Source organism: Thermobia domestica, chromosome 3 (assembly GCF_964235325.1).
Source record: "Thermobia domestica chromosome 3, izTheDome1.hap1.1, whole genome shotgun sequence".
NCBI lineage: Eukaryota > Metazoa > Arthropoda > Insecta > Zygentoma > Lepismatidae > Thermobia > Thermobia domestica.
In genome coordinates, this window is record NC_137456.1 from 135,317,144 (window position 1) to 135,333,576 (window position 16,433).

The 16,433-nt window shown below is 35.0% G+C and overlaps 1 protein-coding gene across 4 annotated transcripts in view; it reads left to right on the top strand.

Annotated features, from left to right (window-relative positions):
• The window catches only part of LOC145680758 (fatty acid hydroxylase domain-containing protein 2), a 186,161-nt gene that overhangs the window by 163,208 nt on the left and 6,520 nt on the right, over positions 1 to 16,433 (top strand). For all 4 annotated transcript variants that reach the window (XM_081751742.1, XM_081751740.1, XM_081751741.1 and 1 more), the window contains 2 exons: positions 4,807 to 4,988; positions 11,199 to 11,471. In XM_081751742.1, the coding sequence (XP_081607868.1) occupies positions 4,807 to 4,988; positions 11,199 to 11,471 (455 nt within the window). The remainder of the gene's footprint in view (positions 1 to 4,806; positions 4,989 to 11,198; positions 11,472 to 16,433) is intronic.

Here is a 16,433-nt window from a genome sequence, read left to right on the forward strand (position 1 = left end):
AGCTAGCGCAACATGATAGTAAGGAAAATTGGTTTCGGCGTGGGTTCAAATCCTGCCTAAAGAAAGTTATTATTATTGTTTTTATAACACTTCTTTTGTTAAAATAAGATTAAAATTAATATTCAAAAAGTGATTTAACGATTATTTTTTAAAATTTTCATTAAACTTCTTTCATTAAAATAAGTTTGCCCCTGTTCTATACAGATCCATAGCAAAAGTAGTAGTAGGAGGAGGAGGAAGAGGAGGAACGGGTTAGAGTGCAGTTCAGCATTCATTAGTTTCCATGCGATGTTGCCAAACGTAACTCGCTTACAATGCCTTCTGGCTAGGGATTTCGAAAATATGCTTGCTGTTCGGGGCGAAGTTCCAAGATTCAGCATTGACTAGGAGTTTTTGCTATTAATATCCATTCTAACAATATTGGCAGTGGACAAACGTTAGCCCGTGTTGAAGCTTTTTGCTCCTAATTTAGTTATTTTACTTTATTATTTAACGAATATATTGAAAATATATTTGTCAGCAGGCACGTATGCAGGAACTTATTTCGGGAGCGATCCAAATCTATTTGGGGGGGGGGCGACTTCAATATTAGGATAAATTATAATAAAAGTTTTAAAAATAACCCCCAAAATTAGGTTAAATTTAAAGAAAAGTTGAGATTTCAGAGGGGGTCCAGATCCCTGGGCCCACCCCTAAATGCGTCCTTGTTTGTCAGTAACGTTTCCTCATTTTGAAACCCTCAGAAACTTCGAATATATAAAGGAAAACGAGTTATTTTCGATAAAGTATCACTTCAAGGAGACGCGACATTTTTATTGCACATGGTGGTACCCCACGTTAACAAGGGCAAGAATTCTTTCCCTTTGGTTCTTTGCCATTGCGCTCTATGGAAAAAAGATGAGGTTTGTAAAATGTTGGCAGATAGCAATACTGAACAGAACTCCACAGAAATGTATGCTGAACTTTCGTTTATAGCTACCCTTTGGTGATTTGCTCTCAAGGTCAATCGAGTGATAACCCAGTTCCGTCCCTGTTCTTAAGCCGTGTTCGTATTACTTCGAACAGTTTTGACGTATTTGTTTTCCAAACTCCATAGGAACAGACAATCAGGGACAATCATAGCATACATTTACGCAAGTATATTTGTCGTGAAATTATTACACACATTACCCAGAGACTCTTAATATATGAATCTATACATTTCTTTATAAAGATAAAGCAAACAGTGGAAACTACCTGTCGAAAGAATAAATTAACAGCACAATCATAATGAAAAGCATGCCTCGTAATATAACAGACTTCTTTCGCGTAGGAAATCAAAACTCGGTTGGTCAGAACAACTAATCTGAACGAATTAGTTTATTAATTCGAGCCCAGTACGAGCTAGGGTTTTTATTACTATTGTTTCCTCTTTTTTTATGTGAGGAAAAATCAAATTGTGACATCGCGATATCAAATGTATTTGGTTAGGTAACTTTGTCTTAGCTAAACTTTAAATATCAGTAACCGTCGAAATTATTTCACTAACCAATCAGTTACTGAACTTTCCAACTACGTCAAACCAGTGGCATTACATGAAGGTTAACCTCTCCTCCACAGCCCCTAGTTCTGCGTCCGTACTTTCAGGGGCGGACCAAGGTCCGGGCGACTGCCCGGGGCTCCAAAACGAGCCTCAAAAAGTAAATTTTATAATGTGTTCTCTACTGACTTTTTTGGTTTATATTCTTGTAAAATAGAGGCAATTACATAATCTTTTTCCATTTCACCATGGAAGAAGAGAGTTTCATAGTACTAAGGGGACTGTATCGACAAATGGAGAGATGGCATGTAGAATAAAGAGTGGAGGGGAGTAAGTATTGTTTGTTTGTTTGCTTGAGTTTAGCATTCCACGGTTATGCCTTAATGGCCAAAGGAGATGTGGATACTGATTATAGTGGAATCCGAACCACGTTTAACGTTCAACAGTAACCCACCGGGAATTGGACCCGGGACCACAGAAGACCGGCGTGCTAACCACTAGGCCAAGCGGGGGAGCGGAGTTTGTATTGTTTATAGCGGGCCATATTCTTTGTGAAGTTTTCCTAAGTAATGAATGTCTTTTTGAAAATGGGTTTAAAATATTAAAAACACCATGATAAAATGTAAAATATAGGCTAGTACTAGGGAAGGAGGGCTCCAAAAAGTCACTTTGCCCGGGTGAAAATTTGGCCTGGTCCGCCCCTGCGTACTTTCTATATATTTTTTTGGCTTTGCAGCCTTGTGCGGTTCCCACGCCACTGGGTTGTGGGGACGCTATTTACGCCTATGCTTCGAACGTAATTCAATAACTGTTTCAGAAATTCTACCATCAGCGTGCAAACGGGAATATATATTTTTCTAATAGTCCCATAGATCTTTCACTCAGAACACCAGATGCAATTTTTCAGAATGGGCTCTGGCTAAATATAAGGAGGATCTGATGTTTCCTAAGTAAGTTCCTTTCAGAAAGTTTGATATTTTTTAACGGTGATGTAAATAAACATACTCATCCTTATTAGCCCGACACCAAAAGATCCTGGACAAATCCCTCTAGAGCAATGATCGGCAAAAGTTTATTCTGCCTAATTTTATAAGCGACTCAAGGGTGAAACACTTGTTAACGAAAGCAATGCTGTGTATACACTGCCATGCTTCTGACAAAATATAAAGTGTTTTGTACTCTTTAGACACTTTTCCTATTCTTTTTGCACCCTTGGTTGTGTAGGGCGCCCTCGAACAAATAAAGAGGCGGTAATATTACAGTCAAGGGGCGCTATAAATATATTACGTATTTCTTTTGTTACCTAACCATAACGGCCTAGGGTCACCTTCGGTAGAATAAAAAATGCAAAGTGATATTCCATTCACGGAGGAAAGGATGCTCTAAATATATTTCTTATTTATTTTGTCTGCCCTGCTTGTCAGAAATTAAATATTTTATTTTGGGAGGGTGCTGAAAAGAGAGGGGCAAAATAAAACGTCGTGCCCCTCCTATATTTTAAATTTTGTTACGTGGTTGCTCAAATTATTACTAAAGAAAGCACTTTAAACTAAGATGTCTAAGGTTACTACATTATGTAAGGGTGGCATATTCAGGAATAATAATAATAATAATAATAATAATAACAGGATTTTTCTGTCTGACTCTCTAACGTAAAGATTATGTGCTGAAGGTAAGAAGTGTCATCAATCTAAAATTGGTTGCTTTTTACCTAGAATATCAGTTACTTCAGTTCTCCTCCTTCGGGCTACTTACTTCATGGAGTAAATTCAAAACAATTTCAATTTAAAACAAATACATGTAAAACTTTTCCGTAATTAAATATATATAAGGAAAATTAAACATTTCATGGGGAAATCTGTTATCAAAGTGTCCAGAAAAATTTCATGATAAACATTGTGAAACTTATAAAATTTTCCAAATTAGAATTAACGTTTAGTGGAAAACATTCATTATGCACCAGTGAACATGTAGTGAGCAGTGAGCACAGGGGAAATAATTACGAAACTGTTTGCAAACAAAAATTAGGGACACTAATGCAAGTGCGACAACGACATTTTTTTTTTTTTGGTATCGTCATGAGTTTTACACATATGTTATAATTTGATTCTTTCCCACATAAAAAGTAAATAAAATAACCATAGTAATAAAAATGACAATTACTTCTATGGGGGTTCGAACCAATTAACTCCGTCATACAGACTCGTTGCTCTAACTAACTGAGCTATTTGTTTTCTTATGTGAACTGAACCTGTTCTACCGTAAAGACGATTTTTCATTACGATCGTTGTACCAATTCGTCTTTTTCCATAGGCAATTTCCACTTTTTGCTCTATCTATACGTTAATACTTAGTATAGATTCAAATATTTGGAGTTCGCAGATAATGCATGTAATAAAACATATTAGAAGTATTTCGTTAAAAGTTTCGTTTGTAGATTTAATCCACATTTCTCTCAATGACATAGATGTCGCTGCTTCGTGTTGAACTGCAGAATTCCCTCGCGTTCTTTAAAATTTCCCACTTTAGCAGAGTTGGTAATTCTCGTGATTTCGGTCGATTTCATGTTTTTTGCTTCTAATTTATTTATTTTAAGCTAATATCTTACACAAATATTAAAAACGTGTTTGTTGTTATCCTGTCCTGCTGGGGAAACCTTCCGAAATTTCGAACATATAAAGAAAACGGAGTTATTTTTAAAAACTTCAAAATAAAGAGACGCGTCATTTATTTTGCTCACAGTTGTACCAGTACTAACCGTGAATATTGTATTCTATACATTTTGATAGCTGCGAAGGTAAGCATTAAAGTCTAAAAGTGGAAGAAATTCGCAGTTGCCACTATCTATTGATCGTATTACCTTTTAAGTGCATATAATATACTTTTGTTCCAGTCTTCAAATCGATTTTAAATTGAAAAAATACATTTGATAATTTAAGAACAAACAAAAACTGAAGAATCGTATTTCTTAAAACTTAAGAAAAAAGTGACGGAAGTAGGTACCATTGCGTACCACCAGACAAAAAAGCACTGCTTATGGATCACTGCATTCTTTTCCGGAGTCAGCAAAGAGAATAGAGTTTTATAGTTATCTTCATTAATTTTCAACGGACTTAAAAAAGTTCGTTACTGAATTCTCTCTCTCTCTCTCTCTCTCTCTCTCTATATATATATATATATATATATATATATATATATATATATATATATTTATTCTTTAATTTCTGAATCTCATGTTTGGTTAATTTCTTTTCATGTTGCTATAGGATAAATTTTATTTGTTCTAGGTAATATTTTCTGTGTTCTTCAACCAAATAGTAGTGGGCTTCCCAACAGCGTATATCAGTTATTCGTTGATGTGTTGGAGAGGGTTCCCACCGTTGAGAGAGCTTCCCACCTTCCATTGGGTGTTGTTCGAGATGGCTGTGCTTATTCTCATGGAAGAAATCGGATTTTATTACTCCCACAGGTAAGTCCATGATCGTACCCTTCTTAAGCAAAGGAAAAGAATAAGTGTTTCACTTTATCCAAATATATTACAGATTCTAAAACTTAAGTTTCAACAGATATTAATTAACACTTACCGTTGAACCTTAAAAATCTATTAATTTATACAACACTTACTTCGCAAGCACTAAGAGCATTTTTGTTATATATAAGATTATATGCAAACGCGATAAATCTTACATAGGCATGAGAAAACATAACATAGACATTAGAGTTAAAGAATGTATATATAACCAACAGACTATGAATTCCAGTCCTTATTAAGTTTCACAATAATTTTCAAGGGGAAGAATGATTTTTGTATCTTAGTACTTACAGAAGAAGACAATAAGTTAAATTTTTAACCTACCACCAAGAGTCTCCTGCAGAAGTGTTTTCCAATCGAATAAAATTTTAACTATCTAGTGTTTGTATAATATTAGGATAGTCCTTATTTTTCGACTTCCAAATTTTGTTGAGTCTCACCTGCTAAAATGGTTCCATATGAAACCAATGTAGCTTATGAGAAAAATGAACTCAATTGATTAATATTAGGTGGCGCCCCAAGCGACCTCAAGTTTTGAAGGTATTTACAATACACAATATGAGACAAAGGTACCTTGTAAGTTTGGAATGGCTAGAGTGACACCATAGAGAGAGAGTGACACCATATCTTGGGTAGGGGTAATGGAGGCAGAACCGCATCTACTACTGTATACTGTCATCATGGCAGCCATTTTGAAGTTCGCCATTTTGAATAGAGGCCAATTTTTTTTTAAGGAAGAGAGCAATGTAGCATATCGTTCGATGGTACCTGTTCACCTCAACACACATCTGACGATAATTCCATCTTATCTTTAATTGTCTCTACTTTGTACTTTTATTTCTGCATATCCGTGTTAACATTGTCCTCCTATCTATGCCTGGGTCGTCGTAATGGTCTCTTTCCAAATTGAGTTTTAAGTTAAAATTTTGAATACTTCTATTCTGGCTATATGAGCTGCCCAGCTCGCCTTCTAGACGTAATGACCCTAACAGTGTTAGGTAAGTGGAATAAATTATACAATTACTCGTTACGAAGTTTTCGTCATTCACGTTCCTTTTGAGTCTGAATATTCATATGAGGATTCTATTTTCAAATGCTTTCAGTCTGCGTTCTTTCCTCAAAATAAACGACCATGTTTCGCAACCATACGGTACAACAGGCATAATTATCGTTTATGTACAGGATGGTAAGAAACTATTTGAACGAACTTCGGGAGCTGATTTCCGACACCGAAACCAGCAAAAACATTCTGTGGAACTTTGGTCAGTGAGGGCTACTTTCGGCGATATAAGGCGCCGAAAGCGTGGGAAAATGAACTCCAGAGGCTGTAATTCAAAAACAATGCAACGTAAAAAGTGCAGTTTAAAACATGACACTCGAAGTTATACCTGCTCGATTCAAAAATGTATGTTTCAAACCTCCGGAAGATGTGTGAGAGGGATTCCCCAAAGGAACGTAGGAATTACTTGTCCGGTTATAAGAAATCCCTAAGTTCCATTACGGAATACCTCGCACACATCTTACGGAGGTTTGAAACATACATTTTTCAATCGAACAGGTATGACTTCGAGTGTCATGTTTTAAACTGCACTCTCTACGTTGCGTTGTTTTTGAATTACAGTTCTCTGAAGCAGGCCCGTATCCAAGGAGGGTCTAGGGGGTTTGGCCCCCCTAAATTTTTTACCGGCCTCCCTAAAATTTTCAAGGTAGGCTTCCAAATGAACAATAATATGGTGATAAACTACAATATTGTTGGATCGCTCCCCCCCCTTACATTTTTGGGCTGGTAACCGGCTTGCTCTAAAGTTCATTTTCCCACGCTTTCGGCTCCTTACGTATATCGCCGAAACTATCCTTCACTGACCAAAGTTCCAAAGCAATTTTTTTTTTTTTTTTTTTTTGCTGGTTTCGGTGTCGGGAATCAGCTCCCGAAGTTTGTTCAAATAGTTTCTTACCATCCTGTATTTTCAAATTCTTCAGTAGAATTCGAAAAGGCAGTAGGGCTTGAACTGACGTATGATACTAATTCCGTACTTTAAGTTGACATTTAATTTCTTCGTAGATATTCTTGCAGTCTGTTAATGTTGATCCTAGATATTTAAAGTGCCCACTTTTTCGGTAATATTACTTCTTGATATTTAAACATATCCATATTTTGCAGTAATAATAAAAGTCAACTATTTTAACTAGAATAACAAAACAATTTACCTTGGAAGCGGTGAATTATCTCCTTTTTTTAACTATATTTCATTTTCTGTTTCATTTCACTGGCAAAATCTTCAGGTAGTTGTTCTCAGAATAACCAGTTGGCTGCTACTTTTACATCCTGTACACTTCTTCTATAGTATAGAAAACTGAAAAAAAATAAAAAAAATCCAGTTTTCATTTTAGCAGCACATGCTGAAGAAAGGACCAAAAATATATCAGAAAACTTGTGTGAACGGGACTAGTAGATTTCTTCAGCAATTCGCCGTATTACAGTTGTCAGGTAGTAACTGGAATTATTATGAATGAATGGTTACGGTTTAATGGGAACGTCAGCAATGAGGCTACTTGTCCCCGTCACGATATGGAATTATCACTACCCATATATAAAGTAATCCCATTGTTTATCAAGGCCGATTTTGTACAGAATTTTAGGTATTTGTTCCTAATACAGTAACGTTTGTAAACTAGAAAACAAAATATAGTAGAAAAAGAAAGCACTTCGACACTTTCAAGGTAAATTATTGTATTATTGTAACTTAGAAGACGTTAATATGCATTATCTAACGTTTTAACTAATTCGACTTCCATATCACGGTGATTTCGTAAGAAGCGGCACATACATCCAAATGGCAGTACAGATAACAATCTTCTGCCACCATTGGCAACTTGTTCTCCATTTCACGTTAAAATAAGACGTTTCAACTTTTTGTTGAGTATATTCATATGCTGATTAATAGACTTTATTTATTTTACATTTGACTTTCCACCATTTTTAATGCTTTTCCTGATTATTCGAATGCGAAGATAGACGAAATATATCTGAAACTAATAATTCAGTGTTGCAATAAATTTAGTACTGAGTCAAAGGGTTACTCGAACATTATTTCAGATTCTTTAGAGCAACAACAAGCAGGACTCTAAATGTTGAATATATTTAATCAGCTGATACGACATACCCTAACTGATTATAAATGTATGCTGTGACTCATATATATTCACTATAATAAGCACTGTCTCTACGATCAGAAATCCTACCTTATTCTGATATCAGGGCCTAAACCTTCATTGCAATTTCGTGTTTCTAACGTCAACAAAGTTCGTAGACTTATCACAAAGAGGACTTCAGGATGATTTTTTTTTACGTATATATTCTTAATGCACTACTAGACCAATGTGAAATTAATGCAGAATATTATTAGTTTGAAAAAACGACGTACTATAACCAGTCTGAAATAAGAATTTCAATGAATAGTATAACTAAAATGTAGTGTCTTAAAAATTATCAGAAAGTTAGTAACGTTCTTGTTTCCGTTGGAACAAGTGTAACCGTTTAAGGGCGGTGTATTTTATCTTCATGTTTTATTGTCAGTTATTTGTATATAAGAGCAATAAATGGTACTTTAACTGCCTAAACTTGAGAAAGAAACGTTGTTGATATAACATGGTGAAACATCACTAATTAATTTATAAAGCTGTGGATGAAAAATTAAAAGCTCAAACCATTGTGAAGGACTTCTTTAATTTATCCATGAGTGTGCGCGTGGTTCGCAGAAGTAGTTGCCACAAGAGTAGATCAAATATTATGTTTAGATGTCTTGATTTCTATGTAGAATATATATTCATTCTTCTCTGTATCTTCAGGTTATTAAATATAATTGTTCAATGAAATAGATCGAATATAAACTTTCTGCAGAATGCCTGTCTAGTTTTCTGCGTTAATAAATAATTAAGTAACGAATGATAAAAATTAGAAACAAAAGATATAGATTGGTTCTCCCGTAGATTTCATTTGAGCTTAATGAGATTAAATCTGCCGTAATTTTGAAATATGTCTAATTTAAAAGGGTACAAAATGATTAATGATTTATTACTACATTTAAATAAATTATCTAGGAGGATTACAGTTTCAGTACTACTATATGGTTGATATTAGAATAGTACGTTGTGGTCATAAGTGTGTATTATAGGTATGTGAAAAATAAAACGAAATAAATTCAAAAATAAAATGTATCACTTATTTATAAGTTTAAAATGTATGATTTATAACAGCGTTTCTCACACTTTGATCCGTGAACCACTTCGAGGTATGTCTTCGTAGTAGTAGTAGTATTAACGCAAACAGTTAGGCTACTTTTGTGCCTCTGGGTCCATCTCAGATGCCATAGTAGTCCAGGAGTACATACGATCACCCTCTCTAAATTTTGAGAATGGGTACCTGCTAAATTCATATCTATCGAATTTGATTCCTAGATTTTTGAGAAGTGGTATCACGGACCAGGTGTTACCTCCTTCAGATATATATCTAGTTCTGTCTTCCAGGGATCTAACATTCAATCTACCATAAGCTATAATACAGTTCAGAATTAATGAATGAATCTTAATATATCCCTTCCAAATATTATTTTCGGCTTTTTATATCCTTGAAAGTGAAAAAATATGAGCAATCGAATTTACAGAGGTATATACCAAAGTCCTATGAAACAATTTATCAATTTATATTTTTTTGACAATTCACAAATTTAAGTGGTGGATCATTATGCCGTGTCAAAATTTAAAGAGAGTGTATCAAAGTAGCACCAACTGACAAAAGAAAATGAAACCTGGTATACATCTATATCAGTGGCCGCCAAACCTATGAAGCTTCTGAGCTACCTTACTGTTTTTAAATCCTACTGTAAGCTAGCAACCAGAAACTTACATTTCTAGTAAATGTGATGTGGAACATAAACACAATCTACCAAAAATGCCCCTGCGAGCTACAGCTCGCGATCGACGATTTGGCAATCACTGATTTATATGATCGTATGTTGCAATAAAATAAGATCTTATAGGATAAATTAGGTCACAAATTTCCCAAATTTGAATTGAATTTTTGGCAGTTTTTTACCTATGGAACAGGATAAGTGGTACCAACCAAATTTACAGATGTATATATTTCAACTTCGAGAGAACATTTACCATTATTTATTTCTTAACGATTCCCAAATTTAAGGGGGTGGTCCTATGTACTTCTCCGAAATTTGAGAGGGGTGCATTAATGCATCCGTGCCCTACGAAAGAGATTGAATCCCTGTACTGATACATAAGCGTATAATACAATAAAGGCTCATCAAAGAGGATAAATTAGGCCAAAAATCTTCGAAATTTCAATTTTGGGCATTTTTTTTATTCATAGAAGTGAACGAAATGGAGCAAACAAACTTAGGGAGATACATACCCTGGCCCTATACTACTATATCAAATTTTATAGTTTTGACAATTTCCAAAATTTAAGAAATGATCCTATGTATCAGATTTTAGGACGGGCCAATATACCCAGTGCCAAAATTTAGAGAGTGCTATATACCTCTGGATCATGGCTCCTGGCGGCTAGGGATTCAGGGGCATGAAAGATAGCCCAACTGTCTCATTACTATTGTAATCTTAGATTGAACATTAGTCCAAAAAGGACTAAAAAAAATAAAATTCAAGTGAATTACGTATCATGTGGTGCAGTTGAGAAACTCACGCAGATATAGATTATAGAAATATTATATTATAAAGTTTAAAGTAAAAATTATATACATTCAAGGATAGCCTTCAATTAAAAAAAAAAAAAAAAAATCTAATGCCAATACAAAACTAGAGGAATTTCAATGAATATTGTGAAAAATCAGTATAGTGGTATATGCTCACAAAAAAAAGAAAGAAAAAAGAAAAAAAGATAAATTTATTTTCGAAGGGGACAAGACACAGAACACAAGAGGTCTGTAGAACATTCTGATTAGTAAAAGTGGTAACACCTGCAAAAGTTTGAGAAACACTAAAATAGTGATAAAGTTATTAGTAAAATAGTGATAAAGTTAGTGTAAAGCGTACACAGAATTGTCAGTTTAGGTTAATCTAATTTCGAAATATGACAGCAAGCACTGATCTTGTAATGTGATAATTTATTTTCAGACTTCTACACAGCCGTCACCTATACAAGTTCATTCATAAGCAGCATCACGAGTGGACAGCTCCTATTGCTGTGACTGCTATTTATTGTCACCCAATCGAACACATTTTCTCCAATCTGTTTCCACCTTTCCTTGGTGTGTTCCTGATGGGCTCTCATGTAGCGACATCCTGGCTATGGTTCTCATTGGCTATTTTGTCCACGCTCAACGCACATTCTGGATATCATCTTCCATTTTTCCCGTCTCCAGAAGCCCATGACTTCCACCATTTGAAGTAAGTAAATATATATGAATTTAGTCAATGCTTCTGGAAATAAAGTATTGCAATACTTCTGGTCTTTTTCAAAGAAAAAAAAAGTAGCAGTGCCACATGTACACCACGTGAAGGAGTTTGGTTTTTATATCGTGATATGTAATCAGTATTGAAACTGGAAGTTGTAGTATATTTATAACATTCCGGTTTTAGTAGGGAGATTAGAGTGGAGATGGAATATATATTTGGAACACTTAATACCTTGCAGAAAACCGCTTCTCTCTATCTTTTACCGTTTCTACTTGATAACGGTCAACAGTAAACCAAAAGTGCTTAATTTCTGTCAATTCTGGTTTCAATACGTTGTTAAGAGAGGATAGTATCTATTCGTAGAACGTTAAATTGATTCCCCAAAAATGTTTCTTGTTGTTTCTTTTCGTTTCTGCTCTATGTAGAGCCTTACTGAAACTGAAAGCTGTAGTGGATTTTTTACCACTTCCGGTTTTAGTACAAGATTAAAGGTAAGAATGAAGTGTATTCTTGGGATGCTTAATGGATTTCAAGAAACTGCTTTTCTCTATCTATTACCGGTTTTATTCATAGCGTTCATCATTAAAACCGGAAATGGTTGATTTTATGCTACTACGGGTTGTAATAGAGAGAGTTGAGATGGTTGAGTTGAAATGGAATATATTCTTGGGACACTTGATTGATTGAGACTGCCATTTTCGGTATTAATAGAGAGATTAGTATGAAGATGGAATATATTCGTGGAACGCTTAATTGGTTACAGAAGACAGCTTGTTACTATCTATTACGAACAGCATTCAACGTTGAACTGGAAGTGGTTGATTTCTGCTTCTTCTGGTTTGAATACTAGATTAACAGAGACGTGGGCACCTATTCTTAGAACGCTAAATCGATTAAAAAAAAATAAAAAAACCTTGCTGTTTCTTATCGTTTTGCACTATGTAGAGCCTTATTGAAAGCGTAGGTTGCAATAAATTTCTACCACTTCCGGTTTTAGTCTAAAGTTAAAGATGAAAATGAAATGTATTCTTGGGTCGCTTAATCGATTGCAAGTAAAACTGCTTCTTTCTATGTTACAATTTTTACTCTATAATGATCAACTTTAAAACCGAAGGTTGCTGATTTTCATCACTTTTAATAATGGAATAAATATTCTTGGGGCACATAATTGAATGCAGAAAACCGGGATAAAGTCACCTCTTAGTCTTGACTGATGTTAATTTAAAGCACTGGGAGTTACAGAAAATAGTCAAAGAAAATATACATAATATCGTTTGAAAACTAAATTAGTTTTATATAAGTTATCGTGGTACTTTAAAAAAAAAGTAGGGAGGAGGTAATACATTACTTTATTCTTTAGTGATGTCAGCTTCATGTAAAACGAATGGTTGGGAAATCTCAAACAAGATGTACGAGATATTACAGCAAAGACGAACAGTTATAACGAAGATGATCGACAAACTTTTAAAATTTGGTTTTTGGGGGAAGTACGGGAAGTTATCTATCCCACATAAGGAAAGTGAATTCCTCTTTCATTCTTGGCTAATTTTAATTCTAAGCAGTGGGGTTTACGGAAAAGAGCTAAAGAAAATATGCATTACATTCAATTAAAACCTAATGACTTTCAGAAAATTACCCATGAGACTCTAAAAGAAATCGGCGAGGAGGGTACTGCTACCTACCGTCTCCCTTGGGTACTGGCTTCCAGAGCAGTCCCTAAAGAAACAGTTGATTACAACCTGGTTCAAAGCTCGTGTCCTTTTCAAGCGAAAATTATTAGTGATAAAATAAAATAAATGATAGAACATAAGTAGCCTCAGTGGTTCGGAAATTCAGGTTTAATCGTATGCTTCTTTTGTACATACACTTGCGTATATACGACTGGCAAGCTGACGACTTCATGAGCATTCGCACACACACAAATAAAAGAATATTACTTTGAGCGAATTCTATTTATTGAATAGATGTATCAGATATATATATATATATATATATATATATATATATATATATGTAGTAAACGAAAGGCTACTAACAACACACAAAATTTTCACTTGATATATAGCATGAATGCTTGAGCGGATGACACTGCGCAGCACACACTTGAAAAATATAAAACACTTGATATCACAAAGAATATATATCGAAGGTTGCTGATTTTCATCACTTTTAATAATGGCGGATGGCACTTTTAATAATATATATAGCAGATGAAAACACTGAGAATATATCTCTTTTGGGCTTTCCCTGCGAAATAGGGGCAATGAGTATGGGGATTGGAGGCAACACTAACTTCCAACGAGGCTCTGCAACTCCAAAAATGATGCACTTTAGAAAATTACGTAAGCAACAATTCGTCCACTTTTCTAGGTGATGCTGTGACTATGATCCCACAAACAACTTAATACTTATTCCTAGCCATTTATATAGTAGCACATAAGTAAATTCGTCCGACGTAGACTTTTTGTGCCTCCTCCTTTTAACACCAAGCGCCAACTCCTCGCTTCTGCCAACACTTGGGAAAATCTCATTGTAATCTCTCTGGTTGGCAGTGTATTTTAAAATTTTATAAGAGAAATACAGAAGTTTGTATATCCATACTTGATACAAATATAGTTGTGGTATATTTAATAGTTCTGCAAACACGTGTTTTAGTTTCGTGCGAACAAAAAAAACTAGAGATTGCAATTAAATGAGTTTTGCAGACCAACTTTAAGAATTCGGTTCATAACTGATGGAGTTTTCACCTCATAGTCGTACAAAACAGTTTAGTAAAAAGAATGCACATTCGCAGTTGTGGAGATTAACGATTCTGTCTGCAATTCAGCAGACTGCGAGCACTGTTCTCACGGTATTTTGAGATAACGAAGCGTCGGTGTGTGAGACTGCAACGATCGGTGTGCATCTGCCTGCAATGTAACAATTTCGTGTCGAAAAAGATTTCCAAGCGTTAATAATTATTGATATGAAGAATATATACAAAATAGTCTCAGTAGCGAAAAGCATGAGTTGGTAGCTTTACTCAAGAAAAGAAAAAGAGTTTGTTGTTTCGAAGCACTCTGTTAATAAGATAAGCACTTGGTTCAGCAAAGACTGATTTCTTTGTATTATCGACGACGCCAGTAAGTCTGGAGAACACGTACAGGCAAAGAAAGAACGTAGTTTCTCACAAACTCGAAAACGTTCAGAGCGAAGCAAGAAAAATAACTTTTCTTTTCACGTTTAAAAATTGAGTAGATACACAGTTTGTCTAATAAGTGCGGCGTTGTGGCCATGCTGACGGTCATAGTACTCACAACTTTACTCTTGAATGATTTTAACTGCCTAAAAAGTGGATGATCGAGAAATCTCAAAGAAAATGTGCATCATATTACTTCAGAATCGAACATTTTTAAACGAAAATTATCACGAAATATATTTTTGAAATTGAGGGGGAAAAGGTGTTAATTCAGAGTTTTATTCTTTACAGATTTTAACTCTAAGCTGTGACAGTATTCACAACGCTATGAACAAAATAAACACCAAGTTTTGTCGTAATCAAATAATTTTTACGTGGTTCATATGGGAAAACTGTCTTGCATATACATGTACAAACTTGTAACATGGACTGGATTTTTTTTACTACCTTTTACCTCCTTATACTTAATGGATTGCAACTCCAAACAATAAGATTATTGCTGCATGTTGAAGGAAGGCACATAGCAAGTTTCGTTAAAATCAGATAAGTTTTAAGAGTGTTATCGTGAAACAAACGCATAGACAGAATGGACAGACACACAAATGCCAATTGAGTCGATTGGTAGAAGCTTCGCTAACGTTCGCTTTTATAGGAAGGGGTCGCGGTGGCTCAGTGGTAGAGCGTTCACCTCCGGTACTTGGGGTCCCTGGTTCGATCCCAGCTCGCGCCGTGTGGACTTTGTGGTGGACAAACCTGTGCTCGTGGGTTTTTTCGGGGTTCTCCCGTTTCTTCCCACTTTCTTCCACCATTTCATTAATTTCTCATCATCACCGTCTCCTTTAGCCTAACCGGCATAGGCGTGGGACATAAAACTTAAAAAGAAAGATTTTATAAAGATTCCCATTCATTCTTGAGTTTTAATTTAATAGTTGTAAAAAGATAAGTTGACCAGTCCCCCATTTTAATTACTGCATCAAAAGTTTAATGTACTTCACTATTTTATTGCACCATGTTACCTTCATATATAGTTCTGGATAAGTCATACGTAACTTCTCACTTGTCAGAATATCATATTGCACGTTTGCGTGTTGTACGCAGTTGGAAAGTGATGAGGTCAAAACTGTCAATAATTTAAATTCCATGCAGTTGAAGAAGACTTCTTTTGAGACTTTTGTTGGAGACTTACGTAATGTAGAACCAGTTTGTAGGATGGTGCCAATGTTTAAAACGCATTTCGTAAACTTACTGATAGGATCTTAAAACCTAGATTTGTGAATTAAGCTTAGATGATTACACACTTATTTAACTAACCATAGATTATTTAACCCTTTTAAATTATGGATTTTTAGAGGTAAATTATAGACTTTCAGTCAAGCAACTACAGGATCATCCCTATTTATCCTAGAATCATGGTTCGTACCTCATTCTCTTCAGAATACAACAGCCTTTCAAACGGTACCATTCACATTTTATTTCATGTCCCTGAGGCGAGAAATTTTGAGGGAAATCGATATTTTTTCTGAAAAAAAATCTCAAATTTTGAGCTCCTCTGGAACCCTCTGTGTTAACGCACATATCTCAAAATTAACTGAAAAGTACTAAGGGATGTACTAAATATGTGTACAAAATTTCAAGTTTCTATCTTGAATAGTAATGCTGGGAAAAAATATTTACCAATGAGCTAAGAACATTCCCACAATGCCTCAGATGACCCTGATGTAATATTAACATTTCCTGAGACATCCCTGTTTATCCTAGGATCATGGGTCGTACAT